The sequence below is a fragment of the Chamaea fasciata genome, unplaced genomic scaffold (genome assembly GCF_029207755.1).
Source record: "Chamaea fasciata isolate MVZ Bird 193981 ecotype frontalis unplaced genomic scaffold, bChaFas1.0.hap1 SCAF_6, whole genome shotgun sequence".
NCBI classification, from domain to species: Eukaryota; Metazoa; Chordata; class Aves; order Passeriformes; family Sylviidae; genus Chamaea; species Chamaea fasciata.
In genome coordinates, this window is record NW_027094091.1 from 23,037,924 (window position 1) to 23,060,704 (window position 22,781).

Sequence of the window (22,781 nt, forward strand, 5' to 3'; positions counted from 1 at the left end):
CCCACAAACCAGTTGCATGCAGAAGTGCAGGAACAGTCAGGGTGGGCACCAGCCCACAACCCAGGTTTGTGATCACGTGTCTCCAAATGCCCTGGGGAAAGGTGGCTGTGGGGAGCCCTGGTCAGAGGAGGCGAAGCCCCAGGGCCCACTGTGGGGCAGAATTTTAGCTTTCACTGTCGGTTAGACGGGGGCATCTGACAACTGGCACAGCCGGTTTGGACAAGGGACAAAGATGTTTCACACCATGTTGGGAAGACACAGGCATTTGGTACATGTGGGACAAAGCTGAGCACACCTGAGCATTTTTCCCTTAGAAGTTTTCTGGTGCAAACAGTCCTCGACTGGTCACCTCCCACATCCAGGGTTTGCAATTTTGCCTGAGTGAGGACTGTCAGACAGAACCTATGCCTTCTTTCATTAGGAACCAAGTGAACTCCAGTTCTTGTCTTCTGGCTAGAGGAAAAAATTCTTATCTAATTCATTCAGCTTGACAGAAAGTATTCCATGTGGAAGTACTTCTACAGTACCAAATTTCTAAAATTTTCCATAGTCTCTTTCCTCTTTGGCAACTTGAACAATCATAATTGCATGGCACAGCCTGTCTTTGTGCCAAAAGGGAAGGACTTGGTGCCACAAAACTACCTTCTTTTATTCCCTAGCTTGCAGCTTCTCCCTGCCACACAGTTTTGACTTGCTGCCAGGCAGGACTTGGCTCTAAAACTCACTCAAATGTGATTCAGCATTTAATTGACACACTGGAGCATAAAGCCTGACTTTTGCTGGCTTTTAGATGCACAGCAGAGGTAGTTTCTCTTGTTACAATGTAGGTCTTGGGTTTATTTATTTTACAGGTCAGCATGATGGGTCAGTTTTTGATTGGCATCCAGGGAGCAGAGATTTTTGTAAGTGCTCAGGACTCATTCAGACCAGAAGTGTTAGGGGTGTAACACCAGCCACAGAGAAGGAGATGAAGTACTGCATCTACCTTTCTGTACTATGAAAAATGCATGCATTTTGCATATATTTGGGGTGTTTTTATAAATGAGATGTTGCCATATAAGAGTGGTGCACTTGAGTTTCTTCTAAATCTGTTCATATTATAGTTGTATCACAGTTGTGCTACTGGATGGTGTTTCCTAAAAAAAGCTAAAGCTGGTTTTTAGCATGGTTTCTAAGATGATACCAGCCAAGGAAGAGCACAACTGCTCTTCAAGACCATGAAGAAAGACATTAAAAAGGGAATGGGATCACCTTGGCAGCATTTTGAGTTGTCACAGTGCCCAAGGCCTCAGCAGAACTTCTGACATTCCCAAGGCAGCAAGGTCATCTTGAAAGCACAATTGCATTTCTCTGGCATTGTTTATGTTAATATCCTGAGAATGACTTGCATATTTCAACCTTATGAAGAGTTAATCATTAATTAGATCTTTCAAAACTGAAGACAGAAATCAGCTGTCTAGAAAAATAAAGAAATTATCTTGTAAAGCATATGTTTAGAAAAAGTAGTGTAGATTAATTTTATTCTTGGGTAGCTTGGATAAAGGGAAAAAGGAAAGAGCAGAACACATTTCAGTGTGGCACAGCTCATCTCATTTGGAAAACATTGCTTTTTGTGAAGGTCATGCCTCATGTTTAAACATTTATAAAGGGCCGTGGTTTGCTGGTGGTTTCTTTCTCATCCAAGTGAATTATAGAATCATTATGGCTGGAAAATACCTTTGAAATCATCAAATCCTGCTAATCTAGCACTGCCATGTTCACTAGTAAACCATGTCCCCAGGCACCACACCCATATGCTTTTTAAACACTACCAGGAAGTGGTGGTTCCGCCACTTCCTTGAGCAGCCTTTCCAATTGTTGACCACCCTTTCAGTGAGGAATTTTTTCCTTATATCCAATCTAAATCTCACTGGGAACATCTTCAGGCCATCTCCTCTTGTCCTGTCACTTGTTGCTTGGGAGAAGAGACCAACCCCCACCCGGTTACAATCTCCTTTCAGGCAGTTGAAGAGAGTGATCAGGTCTCCTGTGAGCCTCCTTTTCTCCGGGTTAAATACCCCCAGCTTCCTCAGCTGATGCTCACAAGCCCTGTGCTCCAGACCCTTCCCCAGCTCTGTTGCCCTTCTCTGGACACTCTCCAGCTCTTCAATGTCCTTCCTGTGGTGAGGGGTCCAGAACTGGGCACAGGATTTGAGGTGTGGCCTCACCAGTACCGGGTATGCGGGGACAATCACTGCCCTGGTCCTGCTGGCCACACTGTTGCTGACACAGGCCAGGATGCCATTGGCCTTCTTGGCCACCTGGGCACACCCTGGCTCATGTTCAGCAGCTCCCAGCCAGCATCCTCCAGTCCTTTTCTACCAGGCAGCTTTCTAGGCACCCTGCCCCAAGCCTCTAGCACTGCATGGGATTGTTGTGACCCAAGTGCAGGACCTGGCACTTGGCCTTGTTGAACCCCATATGATTTGCCTTGGCCCAGTGATCCAGCCTGTCCAGGTTTTTCAGCAGAGACTTCCTGCCCTCCAGCAGATCAACACTCTCACCCAACTTGGTGTCATCTATGAACTGACTGAGGGGCACTCAATCCCCATGTTCATCAACAAAGACATTTAACATGACTGGCCCCAGTACTGAGCACTGGAGAACACTGCTCTTGACTGGCTGTCAGCTGGATCTAATTCCATCCATGGATGTAACTCTGCGCTTGGCAATTCACAGTTTTTTACCCAGTGAATGGTGTCCTCCTTTATGTCATGGGAAGCCAGTTTCTCCAGGAGAATACTGTGAGAGACAGTGTCAAAGGCTTTAATAAAATAAAGTTAGACAACTTCCACAGCCTTTCCCTCACCAAGTGGGTCACTCCTGATAGTTTCCACAGTTATCAGATTTGATATCTTCCAGCAACTGGGACCTCTCTGGTTAGCCAGGACTACTCCCTCAGACTGCTCCTCTCCAGGTTATTGGTAACAAATTTTCTCCAGGTGTATTTACACCAAGGAAAACGCCAGGGAGTCTAGAGCACTGCAAATGAGGTGCAGCTTAGCTTTCTGTGTGTATGAAGCATGGACCATGCTGAAATGAAAAGGATGAACCGGTTCCCAGTGCTACTGCCTGGCGGTGAGGACATACAACAGAGATACAGGAATTTGTGCACAGGGTGGATGGAAAGCACAGAGGGATGTTAACTCCAGCTCCACCCACATCTAGGCACCGACTCTATAAACTGCATGCAAAGAGAGATTTAGGCTGTTCAGAGGATGCTGCAAGAATGGAGAGATGCCCAATATGCATTCTGGGAAGGTCACTGTCCTCTGCAGGTGGTGGAACAGAGGAGTCAGTGGGAGAGTTCATCTTTCCTCCTTGCTGGAGCCTGCAGAGATGCTGCCTGCATTGCCCTGCTCCCCTCCTGTCCCAAACACCCTCTTCCCAGCTTGGAGGGGAGCACAGCCTTGGCAGAGTGGGATGTTGCAATGAAGTAACAGTCTCTGTTTTTAAAGAATGCTTTATTCACTACATCCTAGAAATGTACCGTAAATGGAGCAAGAACTAAATAAACTCAGAGGCTTCTGACAATACAGAGAAGAGAGATACAATAAAATATCTAAAATATCAGCTCTTTTGAGAATAAGGCACACTAGCTTTATTTTTATTTATACTTTTTTTTTTCCTAGAATATTTTGTTCTTAACCTAAAGATGTTCACATTTCAAGTTATTAGACTTACCTCAGTAGTAGTGTACATGAAATGGTTTAGAAGCAAGTGTCAAGACAGTCATGGGCAGGAGGCTCAGCATGACCTGGCTGCCTGCATGCCTGGGTCCTGCCTCCATCCCCGGCTACTGCCTGCTACTACCCTGGCACAGGCAGTACCCACTGCTGGCTGGGGGCACCTCACGGTTTTCCCTCAGTGGCTCCTTTCTCTTCCTGCCATCTCTGTGAGTGGCAGGCTCCTTGTCCTGTTGGCAGGGAGAGCATTATTGGGAAAGGAGCCATCACCCTTCCTCTCTCCTCTGGGGGTCAGCCATGGCGTGGGGCTGGAAGTGGGCCAGCAGAGGCCCAGAGCACTGGACTACCTTTTCCTGGCCCCAGGGGTGTTTGTGCATGGCCCAAGGACCCACACTGGTGTTTAGTGTTGAGCCATGTAAGGCCTTAGACTGGAGGACTGGAGGAGGCAGTGCTGGACTCTGGCTGGGGGCTTTCCCAGATCTCCTCCTCTCTCTCCCTACATAAGGGCAGGACCTTGGGGCTGAGGTCTGGGTGTGCTTTGAGATGTGCAGGTACAGACAATAAAAGTTTCCTGGGAAGGGGTGTGGAGGGGCAGAGTCCAACCTAATGGATAACCTCACAGTGCTTTTGCTAATGGCTCAACAGGGTCAAGGGGAGCTCAGCTTGTCTGAGCAAGAGCACCTACAATACAACTGCTCAGTTTTGAGGCAAGCAAAAGAAGTGTATTAAAAAGGTCACTTAACTGAGCTCAATGTGGTCTGGAAGTGGTTCAGTTGTCAAAATATGGCCAATGTGAAACCCCTGTGGTACGTACTTATACTACAAAAAGTAAAGGAACATTATTTAGTGACTCCCTGCTTCTCACCTTTTGTCACCAGACTTGTGTTCGCAGAGCTGATACACTTCATTCAAAGGGCAAGATATTTTTTTACCATTTTACTCTATTTTACATTCACTGCACTACTAAATAAAAGCCTTTAAACAGGCCACAAAACACTGCAATAACATATTTACTTCTTAATAAAACAAACTTTTTTATAATATTGCAATAAAAGGTCTTTGTTTTGTGGCAAACCACATAACATGTAAATTTGCAACATAAAATGACTTTAAAAATGTATGTTAAAAGATATTTACAAGTTCTATGTCTTAAAATCATTGGGTCTAATCACTCCCACCCCTGATGTGCATGTACAACTCCAGTTGTGGAGAAGGGGAGTTATGAGTGGAAGGGAGGCTGGGAGGGAGGCTAGCCCTGTTTCACTAATTCCGGTATCACTACCACCCCTAGTACCTTTGAAATTTCTCATGGAACATGATGGAACAATGGGTAAGTAATGCTGCACATACTCTCGGCAAGAGCATGGCAACTTTTGCCAAGAACAGCATACGTTCTCAGTCACCACAACATATACTTCAAAGAATAAAATGAAGAGCATTGAAAAAAAGCCTTGGTTTTATAGTGGATGAAGATCTAAGTCAAGACTCCTCATGTGAAACATCAGCCACTCGTTTCTGTACATGCTCCAACTACAAGTAGCTTCAATAAATAGAAAATCCAGTTGCTAAGGAAAACTTGGAGCCTTTCTTCAGCTAAAAACAAGCCTGCAAATCACACTGTGAAGAGGTATGTGTGAGGAGGCTTTTTTTTTTTCCTCTCTTTCCTCCAAACAGGTAATATTAGTTACTTGTGATTTCAAATGAGAATGAGCAGATTGTATTAATGCCAGCACAAAAATGCAGAGGTCTTGCACATTTTCAAATTGCACTTTCCAGTATAATTTTTAAATAAGATACTTGTTGTTTTCTTCTTACAAAACAAAACAAAAAACTAAGGTATGTATTCTTTAAATATTGAATATACTCTTCAAAATATATTGTTACAACTTTCCCTAGCTGCTCAGGTGTGCTTTTTAATATATAGCTGATATATTATTAAAGGCACTACAAAATAGACATCTCTGGAGTGCAGAAATTACTAAAAAATAACCTTCATACCACAAATATATTGAAAATATAACTGCTAAAAAAAAAAAGACCCTATGCAACCCCACTACAATGCGTATAAATGCATGTCAGTGGTGGGCTGGATGCACTGAGGTCCTTTGGAAATGTATGAATACAGGCATGTTAAATTTTTAAAAATAGCCTAAAAAAGTTAGTGAAAACTTCAAGCATAGAAAATATTTCAAACGTTTTTCTATGACATTCTTCACTTTCTGCATTGTTTTACCAAGCCCAAATGTTTACTCTTTCGCAGACAGTTCTTTCTTCATAAATAGTAAAGTGTTCCTTCAGTGTGTTTCTCCACCACCGTCCTCTGCCGACAGTTTCAGTACGTCTGGTAGACGTCGTGGATGGGCACCTGGATGGTGGCGGCTGGGAATGCCGGGGGGATGTATCCGGCGTATCCTCCGTAGGCGGCGGCGGCAGCGGCAGCGTTCTTCTGTAGCGTGGCTATTGTCGCCGTGGCCGCCGCGGGCGCCGCAAACGGCACGTAACTTGTCCCGTAAATCCCAGCGGCGGGGATCCGCTGCACATTGGGAGCCATGGTGTACACCGGCGTGATGGGGCGACCCTGGGAGGGAAGGGTTCAGGCCTCAAAAAAAGTACTTTGGTGTAACATCCCACTTCCATGCCCTGAATGGCACACCCCATAAAAAGGAAGGAGGTAGTGGGGAGGGTAGGCGGAATGTGATTGATTGAGAGTTATGCTGTCACAGGAGACTGCTCCCCCCTCAGTTTGCATCCCCCATGGTAGGGAAAGCAACAGTCCAATGTGCAGATGTTTAAGACAGGTGAGATGAACTTCAGGGCTCTTGGGCACTGTGACATCCTCAAGAGCATGTCCTCAATGAAAGCAGGGCAATAAACTAGGCTTTCCCCCCACACTGGGTATGCATAGCAGGATGTATGGGAAGCTGGAAGTATGGGAAGCAGATTTCTGGGCTGAACTCACCTGGAAGGGAGGAGGTGTTGAGACAGCTGGTATTACAGCTGCGGCTGCAGCTGCTGCGGCAGCTGCTGCACTAGCTGGGTCCTGCTGGACAGCTATAGGGTTGATGATGTGCTCAACAGTGTGGATTTTGCCATCCTCCATCATCTTGGCTGGCGGTGCGGCCTGAAACATGGAGTACTGGGCACCAATGGCAGGGATGGCCACTAGGAGAGACCAGACATATCAGATATACTGGGAGAATGTTTCCAGGACCACTTGTCAAAGAGCTCTCCCTCCCAGCTGTGCCAACTCTCCAGAGTGATCCTGTGCTGCTCTTATCAGGGGAGGTAGCCTTGTGTGCAGGCAGGGCACCTGGGGCACCTCTGCCCTCCCCATGTGTAGGAGCACTGAGCTGATGCACTGTGACAGACTCAGTGCTGTTTGGTCCAGCATTTCCCCCCACGCTCCTGCCATGAGTGTCCTAGGGCCAGAGTCCTCCTGGAGACTGGGAACTGTGACCCAGATTTCCACAACCCCTTCTGACCACTGCCGTCCTTCCCACTGGCCGAAAGTGTGGCCTGAACACAAGGAGTAAGAGTGTGTAATATCCCAATGAGGTCCCTGCTCCAGCTGTTGACATCAAGTAGTATGTAGCTGCCAAAGGACGAGCTGCTTCAGGACAGAAAGTTGTGATTTGTACTGCAGAAGTTACAGGCAGCAACCAGTCTGCTTTACATGCCATCCTTTGGCCAACCCTGTGAAATATCAGCTCTTTTACCAGCATTTCCCAGGACTAGCTTGGCTAAATATGTTTTATCCCATCTGTCAGAATCAATGTACTTTAAAGACATTAAAAAAATTCAACTTATTTTTAGGGAATTCTCCCTCATGCCAAAATTGGACAACATGATATAATTAGAGCCATGGTCCTTCAGACAAAGGGAGAACACTCTGGTCAGAATAATATTGTTCAGGATGGTACATGGTCCAAAATGGAGTTTCATGACTTGCTTAGGGAAGAAACATTCTTTGCTGAACATTCCAAATAATCACAATAATTGCACATGGCCTGGCAATGTGCACTTGTAGCCCAGAAAAACCAACTGTATTCTGGGCTGTATCAAAAGCAGTGTGGCCAGCAGGTTGAGGGAGGTGATTCTGCCCCTCTGTTCTGCTCAGGTGACACTCTACCCGGAGCACTGTGTCTAGTTCTGGGGCACCCAATATAAGAAGGATGTGAATCTGTTGGAGCAGGTTCAGAGGATGTAAAATGAATCTGTTAAGTCAGACTAAGAGAGCTGAGGTTGTTCAGCTCTGGAGGAAAGATGCCTCTGGAATAAAGACCTCCACTGGAGCTTTCAGCACTTAGAGGGGGCCTATAAGAAAGACTTTATGGCAAGGCCTGTAGTGATAGGAAAAGGGGTAACAGTTTTAAACTGAAAAAGAGTTGGGCATAAGAAAGGAGTACTCTGTAACGAAGGTGATGAGACACTGGACTGGTTGTCCAGAGAAGTTTTGTGTGCTTCATTATTGCAGGTTGGATGAGCCTCTGAGAAACCTGATCTAATTAAAGACATCTCTGCCCATGACAGGGGTACTGGATTAGATGATCTTTAAGGTCCCTTCCAATGGAAACCATTCGTTGACCCAGTGATTTCCATCATTGCCTCATAGTGCATACTTCAGCATTCAGCGAGCTTTTTAGCAGTAAGGTTATTCACAAGGAAAACAAAGCAGTTGATAAATAATGGATGATGGACTAAGAGGTGATATTGGCATTTATGGGAGGTGCAGCCACTAAGCCAGAAATGAAGCCTAATATATACACACGTTTCTTTCTGTGCAATGAAACTTTGCAATGTTAAAGTGTGCAATTATGCCTGGTGGAAGGAGGTGACAGAAAGCAGCCCTCTTGCTCTCATCCTGGTGACTGCAACAAGGAAGCTGATCAGGTATCTTTCAAGCAGAGATGTGTCTTCCACCAGTGGATTACCACTGTTTCCTCAAAGAGAGACTCCCCCAAGTCATGAGGTTTTCCAGTTCTTCTTTTACACCAAGTCCACCTGGCCAGGTCAAACCAGTTTTATCTCTGGTTTAAATATCCTGGATAACTTTTCAGCAAGGCAAGGAGCTCACATGCTCCATTCTGCAATACCTTCTGTCAGAAAAACAGTAGCAGGCATCTGGGGTACTGGGGTGACCTTGCAGGAGTATTCCAACTATTTTCAAAGAAACGAGGTTGATCTAAGCAATAGACAGGAAACTTTGCAGCCAGTACACTTCTACTCCTTTCTTCTGGTAATGTGCTTTCAAAGTCACACCCTCTTCATAACAGAGGTAAGTCTCGCATGTGGTACCTCTTATTAGATCAGTTAATCTGACTGGCAAAAATAGACCAGGTACTTCTGTGCTCAGAAGCTGTGCTGGAACCATATGATAGGGGAAGGTCTGATAAAAAAACCCTGAATCTCAACATGCTTCAAGTGTAGAAACATTTTGACTTGAGCTTCAAGCTTTTGTTTGGCAGTTGAATAAAATATGGACACCACTAATAAGCATGCATTTCCAAGCTCACTTTTCAAGCATCCTTTAGTAATACCTGGAATTCCTAAAGTATCTTTGCAAACACACATAGCGGTAATATTTTCTGGTGGTTAGTGGGTAGTATTCTCAGAAAGTCTGATCTTTCTCCAACTCTCAGCCTTCCTTTGTCTCTAGATTTCTTCTGACATTGTCTCATCTAGCTGTTATGAAGATCTCTTCACAGACTTCAAAAATGAAAGCTGTAATTTTCACTGAGATAAATGAAACATGTTTTGGGAAACAACAGTAGCTCTATTATTAAGCAATGTATACATCCTGCCATTAGTTTACTTGGAAAGAGAAATGGAGAGAAGACATCAGGACTTCTGCAAGAGGGCTGGTCCCCATCACCTTCAAGGACCTTCTTCCTCAGGTTACTTTTTCAAATAAAAATCTTCTCAAACAGTATCTTGAGGAATTGCAGAGCTTCAGCTTTCATCTTGCCCACCTGGGAATGGCAAGGGCTGGGTACTCAGCTGACAAAGCGGGGAAGGGGGCAATCCCTGCCCCAGCCCTTGGACTGGCTCCTCAGAGCCCAGCAGAGACAAGAGCACTCCTGTGGGCCCTGCACTGCTGCAAAGATGGACCCCGAGGGCTCCATGCCTTGCTCCTTCCCCATGCCACTGAGGGAGACAGAGGAGCTTGCCTCAGCCAGGGACTTTCCTGCAATGGGAAAGCCCCTGATCCTTTTCTCAGTTTCATACCACTGGAGAAATATGGACTAAACAGGGGAGGGCTCCAGCCTGGCTGGAAATCTAGGATAGGAATCTCTCAGGGTGAAATTAGCATTTAAGACATGAAAAGAGAGGAAGATTGCTCTTAGTCACCGTGTTCTGGTGTACATGATTAGAAGGAAAGTCTGCTTCCCCCATAGCATATAGGGGACAGGAGGAGTGAGCATTGCTTTAGTCCTTTTTCCTTTGGCCTGAAGGGCTCCCAGATATTTGTGTCCCCTATCCTGCTGCGTGCCTCTTGTGTGAAGAAAGTCTGGCCAGGGCAAGGAGGCACTCAGCACAAGGGAGCACTGAGCCCCAACCCTGGGGCTGTCTCCATTGCCACAGTTGCGGTCATGGACTGGCCCTGGAGGAGTCCTCACATGCTTGAGACAGGGCTTGGAGAGAGGGGCTGCCCACCACCCCTGCTTTCCTCCCCTCCTTACACATACTAACCTGCACCAGGCTTAATGGCCACTGGATTGACTGCAGGTAACTCCAAGCTGGGAACCAGTTCATATCCTTTCTCTTGCTGTTTTCCTTTGCCTTCATGGTACCTGCTGTAGATTCCACGGCCGGCGGAGTATCCCCCCAGGTAGGAACCCCTGGGACCTGGAGCTCTGTTGCCAGCTGCACCTCGCCCTCTGCCTCGTATGCTGCCTGCTTATGATAACAACACAGAAGATGATGAATAATGGAGAGTGACAGCCCTGTGGGGAGCATGAGTGACCCCGGGCTGAAATCTGGAGGCTTGCGCTTAGAAACGTGGCTGCTGAAGTCAGCATGACTGAATCTTAGCGACCCCTCTTAGGAGAACAGAAGTGCCTAAGAAGCATCCAGTAAGCCTATGCTTGTTTAGCTTTTGATGTTTGTGAGCATGTATTAACTGCTCATTTATATTGGTGGAACTCTTGTGGCAAGTGTTACAGGTTCAATGCAGTCAGTAGACAGCAAGGGGATCCTGAGAGTGATTTCTGTGCATTAGGAACTGCTGATCTCCAGAGGAGACCCAAGTTGTCAGCTGGTGTGATGGGACCCTGCTGAGATGGCTCAACATCATACCTGCCCTTTAACCAAGTCTGTCCCACCACTGCATATATTTTAACTTAGGTTGTTTAATTGTTTTCTCTGCTATTTTATTAGGTGCACATAACCCGTTTCCAAAAATACTGCCTTTATTAATCTTAGTGGCTCCGCATGTGTTATGACAGTACTTTGAACACTGCAGTACTGATGTACTTTATGATGGTCTAATTGAATATTTAGACTGTCATTCAATCCTATCATAGTTCATTCCAAGTACAAACCTGGAAATTGAGAAGCTGAAATTTTTGAACAACTAGGGTTAAAAATACTTCTCGGTTTACGTGAGTGCTTTAAGAATATATTTATGCTAAATTTCTTCTTCTGTGGAAATACACATCAAATTTCAGGAAACTCTAATTCCTGTAAGTACAGGACAATTGTAATTATAATATCAGTTATAGCTGTTAGGGTTTTTTAATGAATAAATGATTTTTGGTTAATTTTTAGTGACTGTAACTGATAACTATTTAAGGTATACATAATAAAGAATTATTTTTCACTCACATGATTCCTTCTGCTTGTAGTTCTCAAATGACTTCATGAAGGACAGCATTACTATCATTTTAATGCGGAAGGTAAATGACACCTAGAGAGTTCCCAACTAAGGCTTTCCCTAACCCCCCTCCCTTTGGATAGGTGACTATACCCACGCCTCCAGAGCACTCTGTCATTGGATCCAGCTCTTTGAAAGGAGACATCAGAAGCTGGAATTCTTAGACTTTGTCAGACTTGGTACAACATTCAAAAAACCCAGATCCCTCTGTTCCCCATCCCATGCTTGGTTTTTACCTCTTCTTAACAATGTATTTGATACCTCTCTCATACTATCTTGTACATTAGCAATTATTTATAGATAAATACACTTTGTGTAGTCATAAACTAAAGTAAGACCAAACAAATACAATGAAAAGGCCTATAGAAGAGTATTAAGAAAAAACTGCGTGGCGCTATGTGTCCTTTGGCTGAGGCAGACCTTTTGCATCAGCTTAAGATCAAACCTGCCCATCACGTCCCCTAATTGTGCTTACTAACCTTTCACAAAGTAATCTCTGTTTGGCCCAATCAAGGCATTGTATGGATATCCATAGTATGCTAGTGTGTATGGATCACAAGAGTAAACATAGTTAGGTTGCTGAGTTACTTCAGAGGTTGCTGCAGCCCCTCCTTTTGCTGCTTTCTGGTAGCGAGTGTACTGCTCTTTGTCCACCGGCTTGGCCAAAGTAACCTCCAGGCATGAGCCTTCTAGTTCAACACCATTAAGGTTGTTCATGGCATGAATGGCATCTTCCCTGGTTGTAAAGTGCACAAAGGCATAATCACGTATTTTTTTCACTCTCTCTACACAGCCAGGGTTAAACTGACCAAACACCTTTTTAATGGTGTCCTCTGTGGTCTCAATCATTAAATTCCTCACATACAGGATTTTAACAGTCTCCATGACATCTTCATCCACATCTATCTCTGGTTCTGCCCAGTCAACAGCAATTTGATGTCCCCACAGCTGGATCCTTCCTGGCATGAGTTTTCTCCTGGCCATGGCTGCTGCTCGATGGCTCTCATACTCCACAAAGGCAAAGCCTCTGTTCTTCATCTTGTCTGCAGCGCTGGCGTACACGATGACATCCAGCACGCCTTCTGTCACCTTGGCAATCTCTTCCAGGATCTCCTCTCTCTTCTTCATCTTGGGAATGCCTCCGATGAAGAGCCGGCAGTTATCCACACTGCAGCACACACCCAGCAGCCTGCCGGGGCGGATTTCATAGTTGTTCAGCTCCCTGACAGCACGCTTCGCCTCGTGTTTCTGTGTGTACATCACAAAGGCGTAGCCACGGTTCTTCCCATCAAAGTCCATCATCAAGCGCATTTCGTAGATGCGGCCCACAGACTCGAAGACGGGGACAAGCTCATCTTCGTAGACGTCACGGGGGATTTTTCCCACAAAGACTTCGCAGCCACGAGGAGGATGCAGGCCCTCCCAGCCTGGAGGAGGGCCTCCATACTTGCGTTGCCCGTTCTCCTGGATCATGCTGTATCCAGTGCGGGCCATGAGGGCCAGCAGAGCTGCCTCATTGGGCGCACCAGCAACACCTTCAGGGACTTTTGTGGTGGCCACATTAGTGGAATCATTGCTCATCCTTGCAGTGGAATCCTCAGCGGTCATGGTGTCAAACTCATTCACAGCACGATGAAACCTGGGCAAATGAAGAAGGAGGACACTCGTTAAAAGCTATTAGCTACCATCAGAATTCCACCTCTCTTTCATTTTCCTGTAGTTGTTCTGCAAGTTTGTTTTTCAAAATGGGACTAAGGCTGCAGAAGAACAGAGGAACAAGCCACACCAGCTTGAAGAGTGATACTGCAGGAATAGTGTATCTATTCTGGACATAGGCAAAGCTCCTCTTAGAGGGAATGGTCGAAGATCACTTGCCCACACATCCCAGGCATCAAGAACTGCTGTCGCCGGACACCAAAGGCACATGAATAGATGCCACCAAGTACCTCAAAATCTCAAGACCTTTGAGACCCTTGTCTTCTCTTTGAAATTGTAGGAAGATTACACAGAACTGAGAGAGAGAAGATACTGACAGGAAGCCAGAGGTACCCACCTACAGAACCTTCTTCTCCCTCTCAGTCACTCATCAGTTAATCCATTTATTCCTGAACAGCACAAGCACCAGGTGCCATATTCCATGGCAAAAAGTGGCAAATGCATAAGAAGCACCAGACAGTTTCCATTTGACAACAACCCCTTGCTCCTCTAGACATCTGCTATCTGTCAAGTAGGAAATAATAAATACACTTCAGCAGTGGGGTAGGGGGGCAGTTCTCGCTCTTTTGTGCAAAGAGTGATCTGACAAACTTCTGAGTTGCCTACTGCTTGTGTTACAATGTCTGATATTTGTTTCTCCCACTATTACAGCAGGACTTGACAAAAGCTGAAGAGAATCACTCCTTTATGAGAGGCAGCTTGCTTCAGGCCAAGCTGACAGCACAGCACTGCAAGCCAGCAAGAGGAAGGCAAATCTCAGAAACCTTCTGCATTTGATCACAGACAGAGAGCAGGAAATGCAGACAAATAGGAAATGATCCTGCTAATAACCAAAACTGCAAGACAGTTGGCTTTCTTTCTGAGCACAATTCAGTTAGACACCTTGGGACTCTGAGAGTAGTTAGTTCATTGACTTTTAAAGCTGCAAGGGTCCATGAGACAATTTAATACAAGTGATTGTATATGACATGGACCATTACATTTTAGCGTTATTTGCACATTATGTGCTATAGCATTTATCTGAGTAAATTGTGTCTTCCACAAGGACCTTGGCTTTAAGGAGTCAGAGAGCTGTGGACCCTGCCACATCCCCATATGGCTTGTTGGCTAACCACTCCATCATACAAGCGAGTGTGCAGTATTTCTCATGAGAATTTGTCTGGCTTTTGCTTCCAGATAGGATTAGATAGACTAAACAGTCTTACAAGACCTCTGCTTATGCCTTGTAGTGATACTTAAGTCATTTAATCAAGACTCAACTCTGTTTTTTAAATAAAACTTGAAGGCTGAGCTCACAATTAGTCATTTTTTCACCTGAAATTTCTGTTTGTTGGTCTTTGGACAGTTTTCTAGAGCTTCGGCCTTTTTCACCTTTCCCTCATACAGGGATAAAGGTTTCCCCTCCTTCTTCTCCCCATGTCTCTGTCTTGACAAAGCCTGTCTCTTCACACTTTCTCACTATCAAGTCACATGGAGTTGGGTGGGGTTTTTTCAGTGCTAATCACAAATCCTTTACAGAAGCACCCCTTGCTCTGGTTATGTCCCATGTAGCAGGCATGACTTGTGTTTGCTACTCCTAAACAGCACAACCTTGCATTCAGCCCTATTCCAACTGCCTTTTGAGTAGATCCCACCTATTGAATGTTGCAAAATTGGCTCCTCCTCATTGTGTTTTATAACTCCATCAGTCTTTCCTTCACTGATTTATTTGTCATGATTTGCATCCATCACCAGTCTGTTGATGGAACTGTCAAAATACACTGACCCTTGTAGGACACTGCAAACCACCATAAGAAATGCTACCAATATATGGGTTTGACAGTTTTTTTTGTTGTTGTTGTTTTTTTTTGGTTTTTATTTTTTTTTTTTAAGGATGAAGCTTCAGAGAGATTTATTTATTCTATATAGTTGTCTTATTTAGTGAGACACAGGTTTCTTTCTGTCCTATAAGGACTCAAATATATATCCTTCAACTGAATGATTTGGCCATTGCATTGTTTACTGCCAAGGAAGATCTTTCACTAGTACAGCAAGCCCAAGTCCACAAAAATATCAGCACAGATTTTAGGCACCAAAGTCTGATTTGTATGGTTCACAAAATCCATTTAAATCCTAGTAACCTCAGCACTTCAGATCTTTTCAGTAAAGCTCCTGAGCTGCCCAGAGATGCCTCTACATGAGCCAGGGCAAACACCACTGAGCCTGGTTCATTTGGGACACCAGATCTCTGAACTTTGGTCTGTGGTAGGACCTGATCCTGCATTTGTTTTTGGGCCATGAGTGTTGCATACTAATGGTCCTGAGCGATTTTAATTTCAAAATATGGAGAGCAGAGGAGAAAATAAAGAAAGTGGAGGGCAGATGCTGATGCTCAGGCAATGCTTTAGTAAACACAATTCCTTTGAAGCCAGGTCTGTCATGGATAGCTTCTTGAACTGCTGTTGATACATGTTTCTCTCAGATTCAAATATTACCCTTAAATAGTCAGACATTTTAATTTTATTTGAAACTATTTTGAAATAATAAGAAAACTGATTTGAAATAATTAAGAATTGAAATAATTAAGAAAATTAAGGCAGAGTAAAACAGCTCCATTTTTCACTTGACGATTTTCTCCTAGAAGTGTAACTTCACCTTTCTTGGAATAAAAGTAAAGCTAGTTATACAAACACTTTGGTGGGAAATAATCATTACCTTTACGTGGGCAACCTGTTGGCAAGTCAAATACTTATCACCCCAAGTTTGGCTAAGTTTAAAAATTAGCAATTCCATTCAAACCACCTGCTTTTGGTCAACTTACGTAATAAGTCTCTATATCTCTGTTATGTGCAGGGCTCTGTGTCTGAGGCTATAGTCTGGAAAGCTACAGATGATCACTGGGTTTGTGGAGTGAGGGGAGATGAAACAGAATCTCCCCTGACCCCCAGAAACCAGGTGGCAATTCAATGGCCATGCAGGAGATTGCATGTTCTCCAGCACTTTGCATTGCACCAACAGGATGATTTCTCATATTGCAAGTTGTAGCTTGCTGCTTCTGCAAGCTGCTTCTAAGTGCTGCTGGCCATCTTTGCTGCAGACACTGCCATACAGCATTTGTGACAGTGCAAAATTAGAAATTTCTTGTGAACCTAAAATGCATTTATCCCTATGTAATTTATTTGGAATCAAAATTCATGATCAAATGTGGTTTGGGTTTTTTTCTTGTGCAGCTACATAGAGCTGAGTTTCATAAATAGATACTACTGAAGAAAGCTACAGAGCCCATATAGCCCTAGCTGTTGTAACTAAATACTCACTTAACAACTTGTTCATTGCCACGTTATACAATCAACACCTTGACTAAGTTCAGGTATCATTTACCAGAACATTTATCATCAGTGATCATCTGTAGCTTGATGAGAAAATGCACAGGTTGTCTGGCCTGAGAGCTCTTCTCTCCTGTTGTTACTTTCAAAATGTGGCTACCAACACAATCTAACCCTTTTCAGACTGAAATGCAATCCCTCTCCAGAAAACAGTTTTCAAAAATACCAGTTTCCAAAGTGTTCAAACGTGCTTGTGCATTTTTAAAGTCAACAATAAACTGGTCATGAAAACTTGCTACCACGTGTTGTGGGTCTACACAAGGCACGGGCTGGTACTGTGGGTCTAGCGGCCTTCATAAAGCCAAACTGATTTCCAACATCTGATTTGTGAGATTAATGCAAGAAAATGCAAACATTTGATCTCCATTTAAATGTAGTGTCTTGTGAAATACAAATGCTTGGTTCCTAGACTCTGAGGAGGAAGGTACACCTGATCTTGATAACAGATTCAAAAAAGAGAGACAGACAAAAATATATTTAACAAGAAAGGTTGTGTTTTGGAGACAGTTAAGGTTTAAATGACTCATTATCAGGACTGAAACAAGTCCTTGGCTTCTTTTTAGGAAAAGGTAAATCCTGCTTGATTGTTCAACCCCATGTCAGATGAACGCTAACATCTGCCAGCCTACCAGGAGCGAGACTTACGAGCCCCCCAGTTCAGCATCTCTGTTCCAAGGACTCTCCCTTGCACAGGTGAACTCTCAGACATGTATGTTTCACTGAAAGCATTGAAATTTCACTTCACCTTGCTTATGAAACCCCTCTGCTGCTGGTAGGAAGGGTGTAAATAATTCTTGCCCTAAACATTAATTATCTCCTTTTTAAACATACATTTTTCCCCACATCCCAGAATATTAAATTGCAAGCTTACTGTGTTGGCAGTGACTGACCTAAAGCATACTGTGAGTAGGCTGATTAACTAAGGCAAGTATTTTATTAAGTAGAAATACCACACCTTGATCAACAACAATACAGGGCCAAATGGTGATGTCCCTTGTTCCAGGGCAAAGGCAGCTTGGGGCCCCAGCAAGAGAGCAATGCCCAAAGTCCATGTATCAACTTATCCCTGGGTTAGTCCAGCACTGGGCAGTGCCCTGTGAAGTTAGACAGGCACATTCTCCACTGTTGATCCTAATGTGGTCAAACATGCTTTTACAAACACAGGGACACAGCCAGTGTCCTTGTGGCAGTAACTGTGTATCCACTCACATGCTCCTAAAAAATGAGGTTGTTTATGTTTGGACTTAATTCATCCCTCCAGTTTTGTGTCACATAGATTTAGTGGCATCATGTGTCCTTCTGTGGGTGACACAACTGCCAGCAGTCACAAAGCCTGGGAACAGACGCCAGCACCACCACAGGCAACAGGAGAGACCAGGGGGATGTGCTGTCCCTGTGATAACTGTCCAGGGGAGGGATGGGGACACCTGTGCCCCACCTGCAGACCCTGTACTGTACAAACTCCCAATGAGCTAGCAGGGCGTGTCCTCATGAACACTGCACAGCTACTGCTTCCTTCAAGAAACTGCCACAGTTTTGCATTTTAAACCACAGAGGGAAAGACAGTTGCTGAAATTTCAAATACACCCTGCTGGTGGAGGGAAATAACAGCTACTGGTTTAAATGTGACCTTCCTGGTATTTTACTTGAAAGAAGAAGAGAAAATGTTGATACTGATGATGATGATGACAGGCAGCAGCTCTAAAAGCATGGCTGTAATTAAAATTCTTTATTTTCAAATCCTGGCTCTATTCTCATGACAACTTTATGCTCATAAAATGCATACAAAACCAACGGCTTACTAAGAACAACTGTGTAGTTTTATCACAAACATCAGACACCCCAGAAATGCTCCTGCTGAAAATGCAGTTTGCCTGTTTAGAGATCTGTTGGCTGAACAGAAAAATTCAACTGCCTCATCAATCCTAAATAAGGTAGTGACTCCTGCATTGCTTCAAGTGTCATGTGCAAGTTACCTCCCTGTTTAAAGACAATTACAGTATCATTATACATCGCTTTGCTTTTTCTTGCCAAGACTGTCACTCTTTTCCTCCTCAGAATTTTCATAAATGAGCTGAATAAAGCAAGTGTCTTTGAGACTGTTGCTGAAGCTGAGCCATGGCATGCCCCACTGCAGGATCCAGGGCCAGTGTGGGGAATTGGATCACAACTGGTTTCCTACATTCTGCCATTAATGAAACGCAGCTGTCCAAAGCTGAAACTCGTGGTCGGTCAGTGCAAGAGAGTGGAGCATTTCAACACAGATTTTTGGCCAAGGCCCTTTTCTGAAGGTCTTTCAGGCAGGAAGGGGAAGGTTTCATGGGATGGATTATGCCTTCACTCTTTTATAAAAAGCAATACCTGAGGCCAACAGGCCATGACAATATCTGCAGTGTGCTGGACACATTTCTTTACCTGCTGCTGAACTGAGTGAAGAAGTTGTCCCAGGCTAGGTGAAACATTTTGAAAAGGTGAATTTTCTCAATCTGGACCATTTTAGCAAAACTGTGGAAAAAGTGGTGAACTGTGTCAGCAGACCTGAAGGGGCAGGAACAACGGCTGGCAGGAGACTTGATGAGTAGCTTGTGATGAGCAGCTTGGAAGAAAGGAACCTCAGAGATCATTGACAATGACATGTCTGTCTGCTGTGCAATTTATCCTGCTGCCGGCACCTCTAAAGGACTGCTTATTCTCATCATCATCTGCATGCCTCAACTGCGTCATTGAACTTGTCCCTCTCCAGCCAGGGTCAGGAACTTTTTGGCTCAGGTGCTGCACAGAACACAAAATGTGCATGGAGCAGCACTTGCTGCACTGCGTATTTCCCATGTATGTTCAGACAAGAACATGTACAAGCAGAGCCTCTCTGCCCACTAGAAGTACTATACTTAAATATAGAGAGCAACAGTGCCTGAGAGGCAGGATAAAACCAGACTACTAAATCCTGATGCTAGCTGCTGAAATTAGGACAAAAGGAAACAGCCTCAAGTTGCACGAGGGAAGTAAAGGTTTCTTCATCAAAAGGGCTGTCAAGCATTGGAACAGGCTGCTCAGGGATGTGGTTGAGTCACCATCTCCAGTGGTATTTAAAAGACATGCAGATGTGGCACTTAGGGACTTGGTTTAGTGGTGAACTTGCAGTGTTCAGCTAATGGTTGGACTCAACAATCTTAGAGGCGTTTTCCAACCTTAAGATTCTCTGATTTTATGAAATTCCCACTTCTGCTATGGTGACAATTTGCATTCTAATCTAGAGCCTATCAGATAATTCAACAAGGAATTTGTACAGTCAACAATTGGCTACAGCTTCAAACTAGGATTTGAAGGTTAAATTTGTCATTTTCACCATTATCATTAGAAAAATAACAACCACGGATCTAATTCCCTTAACCTTCAATATTATACCAGTTCTCTTAGCCTATTAATCCTACCTCACAGCAATTTTACGTACAATTTTAAAAACGGAGCTAAAATTATGATTCCCATACAAAATAAAGTCACCTTGTGTTGTGCAAATGTCCTGCCTATTCTGTTATCAACCCTCTCTGCATCTTTCTGTGGTGTATTTAATCTTGTGTGTGATCCACTTGCAGTATCTGTAAGCACTATTCATGCCTAGCAGTGCACATTCCCAGGAGGAAGGTCCCTCAGTGACCTGGCCTCCTGCTCAAAAACTGAAAAAATTATATTCAATGAGATGTGAGTAATGATATTTCAAATAATAAAGTAAGAAAACTTTTCTGAGCATAGCTTTATTTCCTGCCATGGCTTTTTGACAATCACAAGTCAAAATGTGTTCATTAATATATGGTTTTACCATGGCAAGAATGAATCCATACTGACGAAAAAGTTATCGCTGTATCACAACACCACCAACACCCAGAGCATCCTACTAAAATGACCCTGCTTCTGCAATGTGAATTCTGCTAATGAAATGTGTGTTTCTTGGGTGTTTATATGCTACTGCATTGCCAAACCAGCGACCTGAACTTAAACCACTTCTGAAGGAAGTTTGGGTAAGCAAAACCCAGTCGCCTCCCTTATTTTATTATGCACTCTTCTGCAAGTCATTCAGAACTTTGTCCAGCAAGTTGTATAACCCCTGTGTTATCCTGTTTGCCCCAGCTCCATCTTTTACCCACTCCAGTTGATTCATAGCTCTCACCTATTTTGATAGGACTTGTTACAGGCTGAGGCTGAAGTTACTATCCTGCAATGTATTGAAGCCACATGTTGAGGAAAACTGAAAAGATGAGACATGGTTTGTAAATCACTATTATCAGCTGTCTAAGTCAGGAAACAGCACAACCATTCCCTTCTCCCCAAATTCCTGTATTTCAATCTATTCAATAAAGTCTATCATTACCATGATCAGACAGGAAAATGTGTGCTATATAAATTTCAGTGTAGTCTTCCCTATTCTGGATGAGCTATACTTGATGGGAAAGTTTTTGCAGTGTTTCTTTACCAAAAATGTGGTTAAACACTGTTCTCTGCAGAGTTGCTGATACAGGTAAGTGTGTCCTCCTCATTAACTGTCTGCTTTAGAAAGTATTCTGCTTGGAAAGGGAGAAGAGTTTCATTCAGGATGGACTAGAAGCTCACAAGCTTTTGCCGTAAGAAGGAAAGGAGAAGCAATGTTCTGCAACTGAAAAACAAAACCACAACTAGACTCATCTGTTAATCATTACCCAGGAAAGATAACACATTCACTTATTTTACTTCTTGTCCTTCTGAAGAAAAACCTTATATATGAACATGGTGATTTAATTCAATCATAGAAAATGTCCGTCAAAGGCTTTGCTGAACTCTGTGGTGCTGGGATATGCGTGCACGTGCTTCTTTGTTTTTATAACACAGGACACTTTATCTATCTGTCTGTCTACATAAATATTACAGTAATATGTTCCACTCTGCAGTGCAACCAATAGTAACTTACAAAGTTCATAACTTACAGTTGTCTTTTCAGCTTTTCTGATCAAGCGTTTTCCTCTAACTCTCCTGGAGATCCCAGAGTGAAACATAACACATCCTGCCTGTTCATATAAAATCTACTTGCTTAGTCAAATTTATTACAATAAAAATAGCTTCAGAATTTTCAGTTTACCCTAATCCCAAGCACTACTTTTATTGCAACATTCTAAGCTTTGTGTATACCACGTGAATACTGCAACAACAGGGGGCCCAACCTGCAACCCTGCTTTCAGCAGGAGGCAGAGATTCCAGGGAAAGCTGAAAGTGGCTCAACGTGTTCCCTCCCCCTCAGGTCACTGAAATGAAAATCAGCATAAAGCAAACCACAGTTGGGATGTGAATGTTCGCTGCTGAAAGTACATTAAACTCAAAGCATTTGGCTTAGTCAGTGGCTGGGGTTTTGTCCTTTTTTTTTTTTTTTTTTCTTTTGTGCACTGACATTTGACCCTTTTTATAATATGCACCTTGCACCACTGAAACCCAGTTAGTTATTAATTAAACTCAGGTACCAATGGCTGACTTGTACATATCACCATTTTAACTGCCTGGTGCTGCCTGTGCGCAGACGAGTGGGGGCTGGAAGCCAATGTCTTTCTGTGAAATTCTGTCATATCGGCAGAAAGGAGCTGCAAAGTGCAGCAATTTGTACCTGACCTCTGATCCAAGAAGTTTGTACAGACCTTTGAACGTCGGATTGGAGAATTGAGAAACAAGGTTTGCAAGTACAAGGAAGAGATTTTCAGTACTCGTTACCTGTGCCCAGCGTTAATATTATAAATTGAAAAAAAAAATTAACTAAGGCAGAAACTCTCTCAGGGGGCAACTCTCCTGTGCTAGGTTAATTCAAGACAATTTAAGTCTACTGAAATTACAGCTCACTTGAAAATACCTATGGTTTTGAAGTGAAACTTCTACTCACTCCAGAAAAGGAGTGCGGTTTGAGACAGATATAATTTGAAATTCACCTTTTGTTGACCTTAAGTGAGATTATTTCCTTTTATAATTAGAAACTGAAGAAAGAAGACAAGGATCATTTGATTCAATATAATTTCTTCAGCAACCACTGGAGCCGAAATGCAGAATTGAATGGAAATTATTAAAAAGAGTAGCAAAATGGTGACTCCTTCA

General features: G+C 43.7%; 1 protein-coding gene across 5 annotated transcripts in view; it reads right to left on the minus strand.

The window, feature by feature from the left end:
- Window positions 1-3,486: 3,486 nt before the first annotated feature.
- RBM47 (RNA binding motif protein 47) overlaps window positions 3,487-22,781 on the minus strand; it is a 76,288-nt gene continuing 56,993 nt past the window's right edge. For 3 of the 5 annotated variants that reach the window (XM_066185647.1, XM_066185648.1, XM_066185645.1), the window contains exons 2-5: window positions 12,078-13,237; window positions 10,416-10,622; window positions 6,685-6,887; window positions 3,487-6,303 (exon numbers count right to left, since the gene is read on the minus strand). In XM_066185647.1, coding sequence (XP_066041744.1) covers window positions 6,058-6,303; window positions 6,685-6,887; window positions 10,416-10,622; window positions 12,078-13,237 — 1,816 coding nt within the window. In that variant the 3' untranslated portion in view covers window positions 3,487-6,057. The remainder of the gene's footprint in view (window positions 6,304-6,684; window positions 6,888-10,415; window positions 10,623-12,077; window positions 13,238-22,781) is intronic. The other 2 variants (XM_066185646.1, XM_066185649.1) reach the window with 2 other exon arrangements.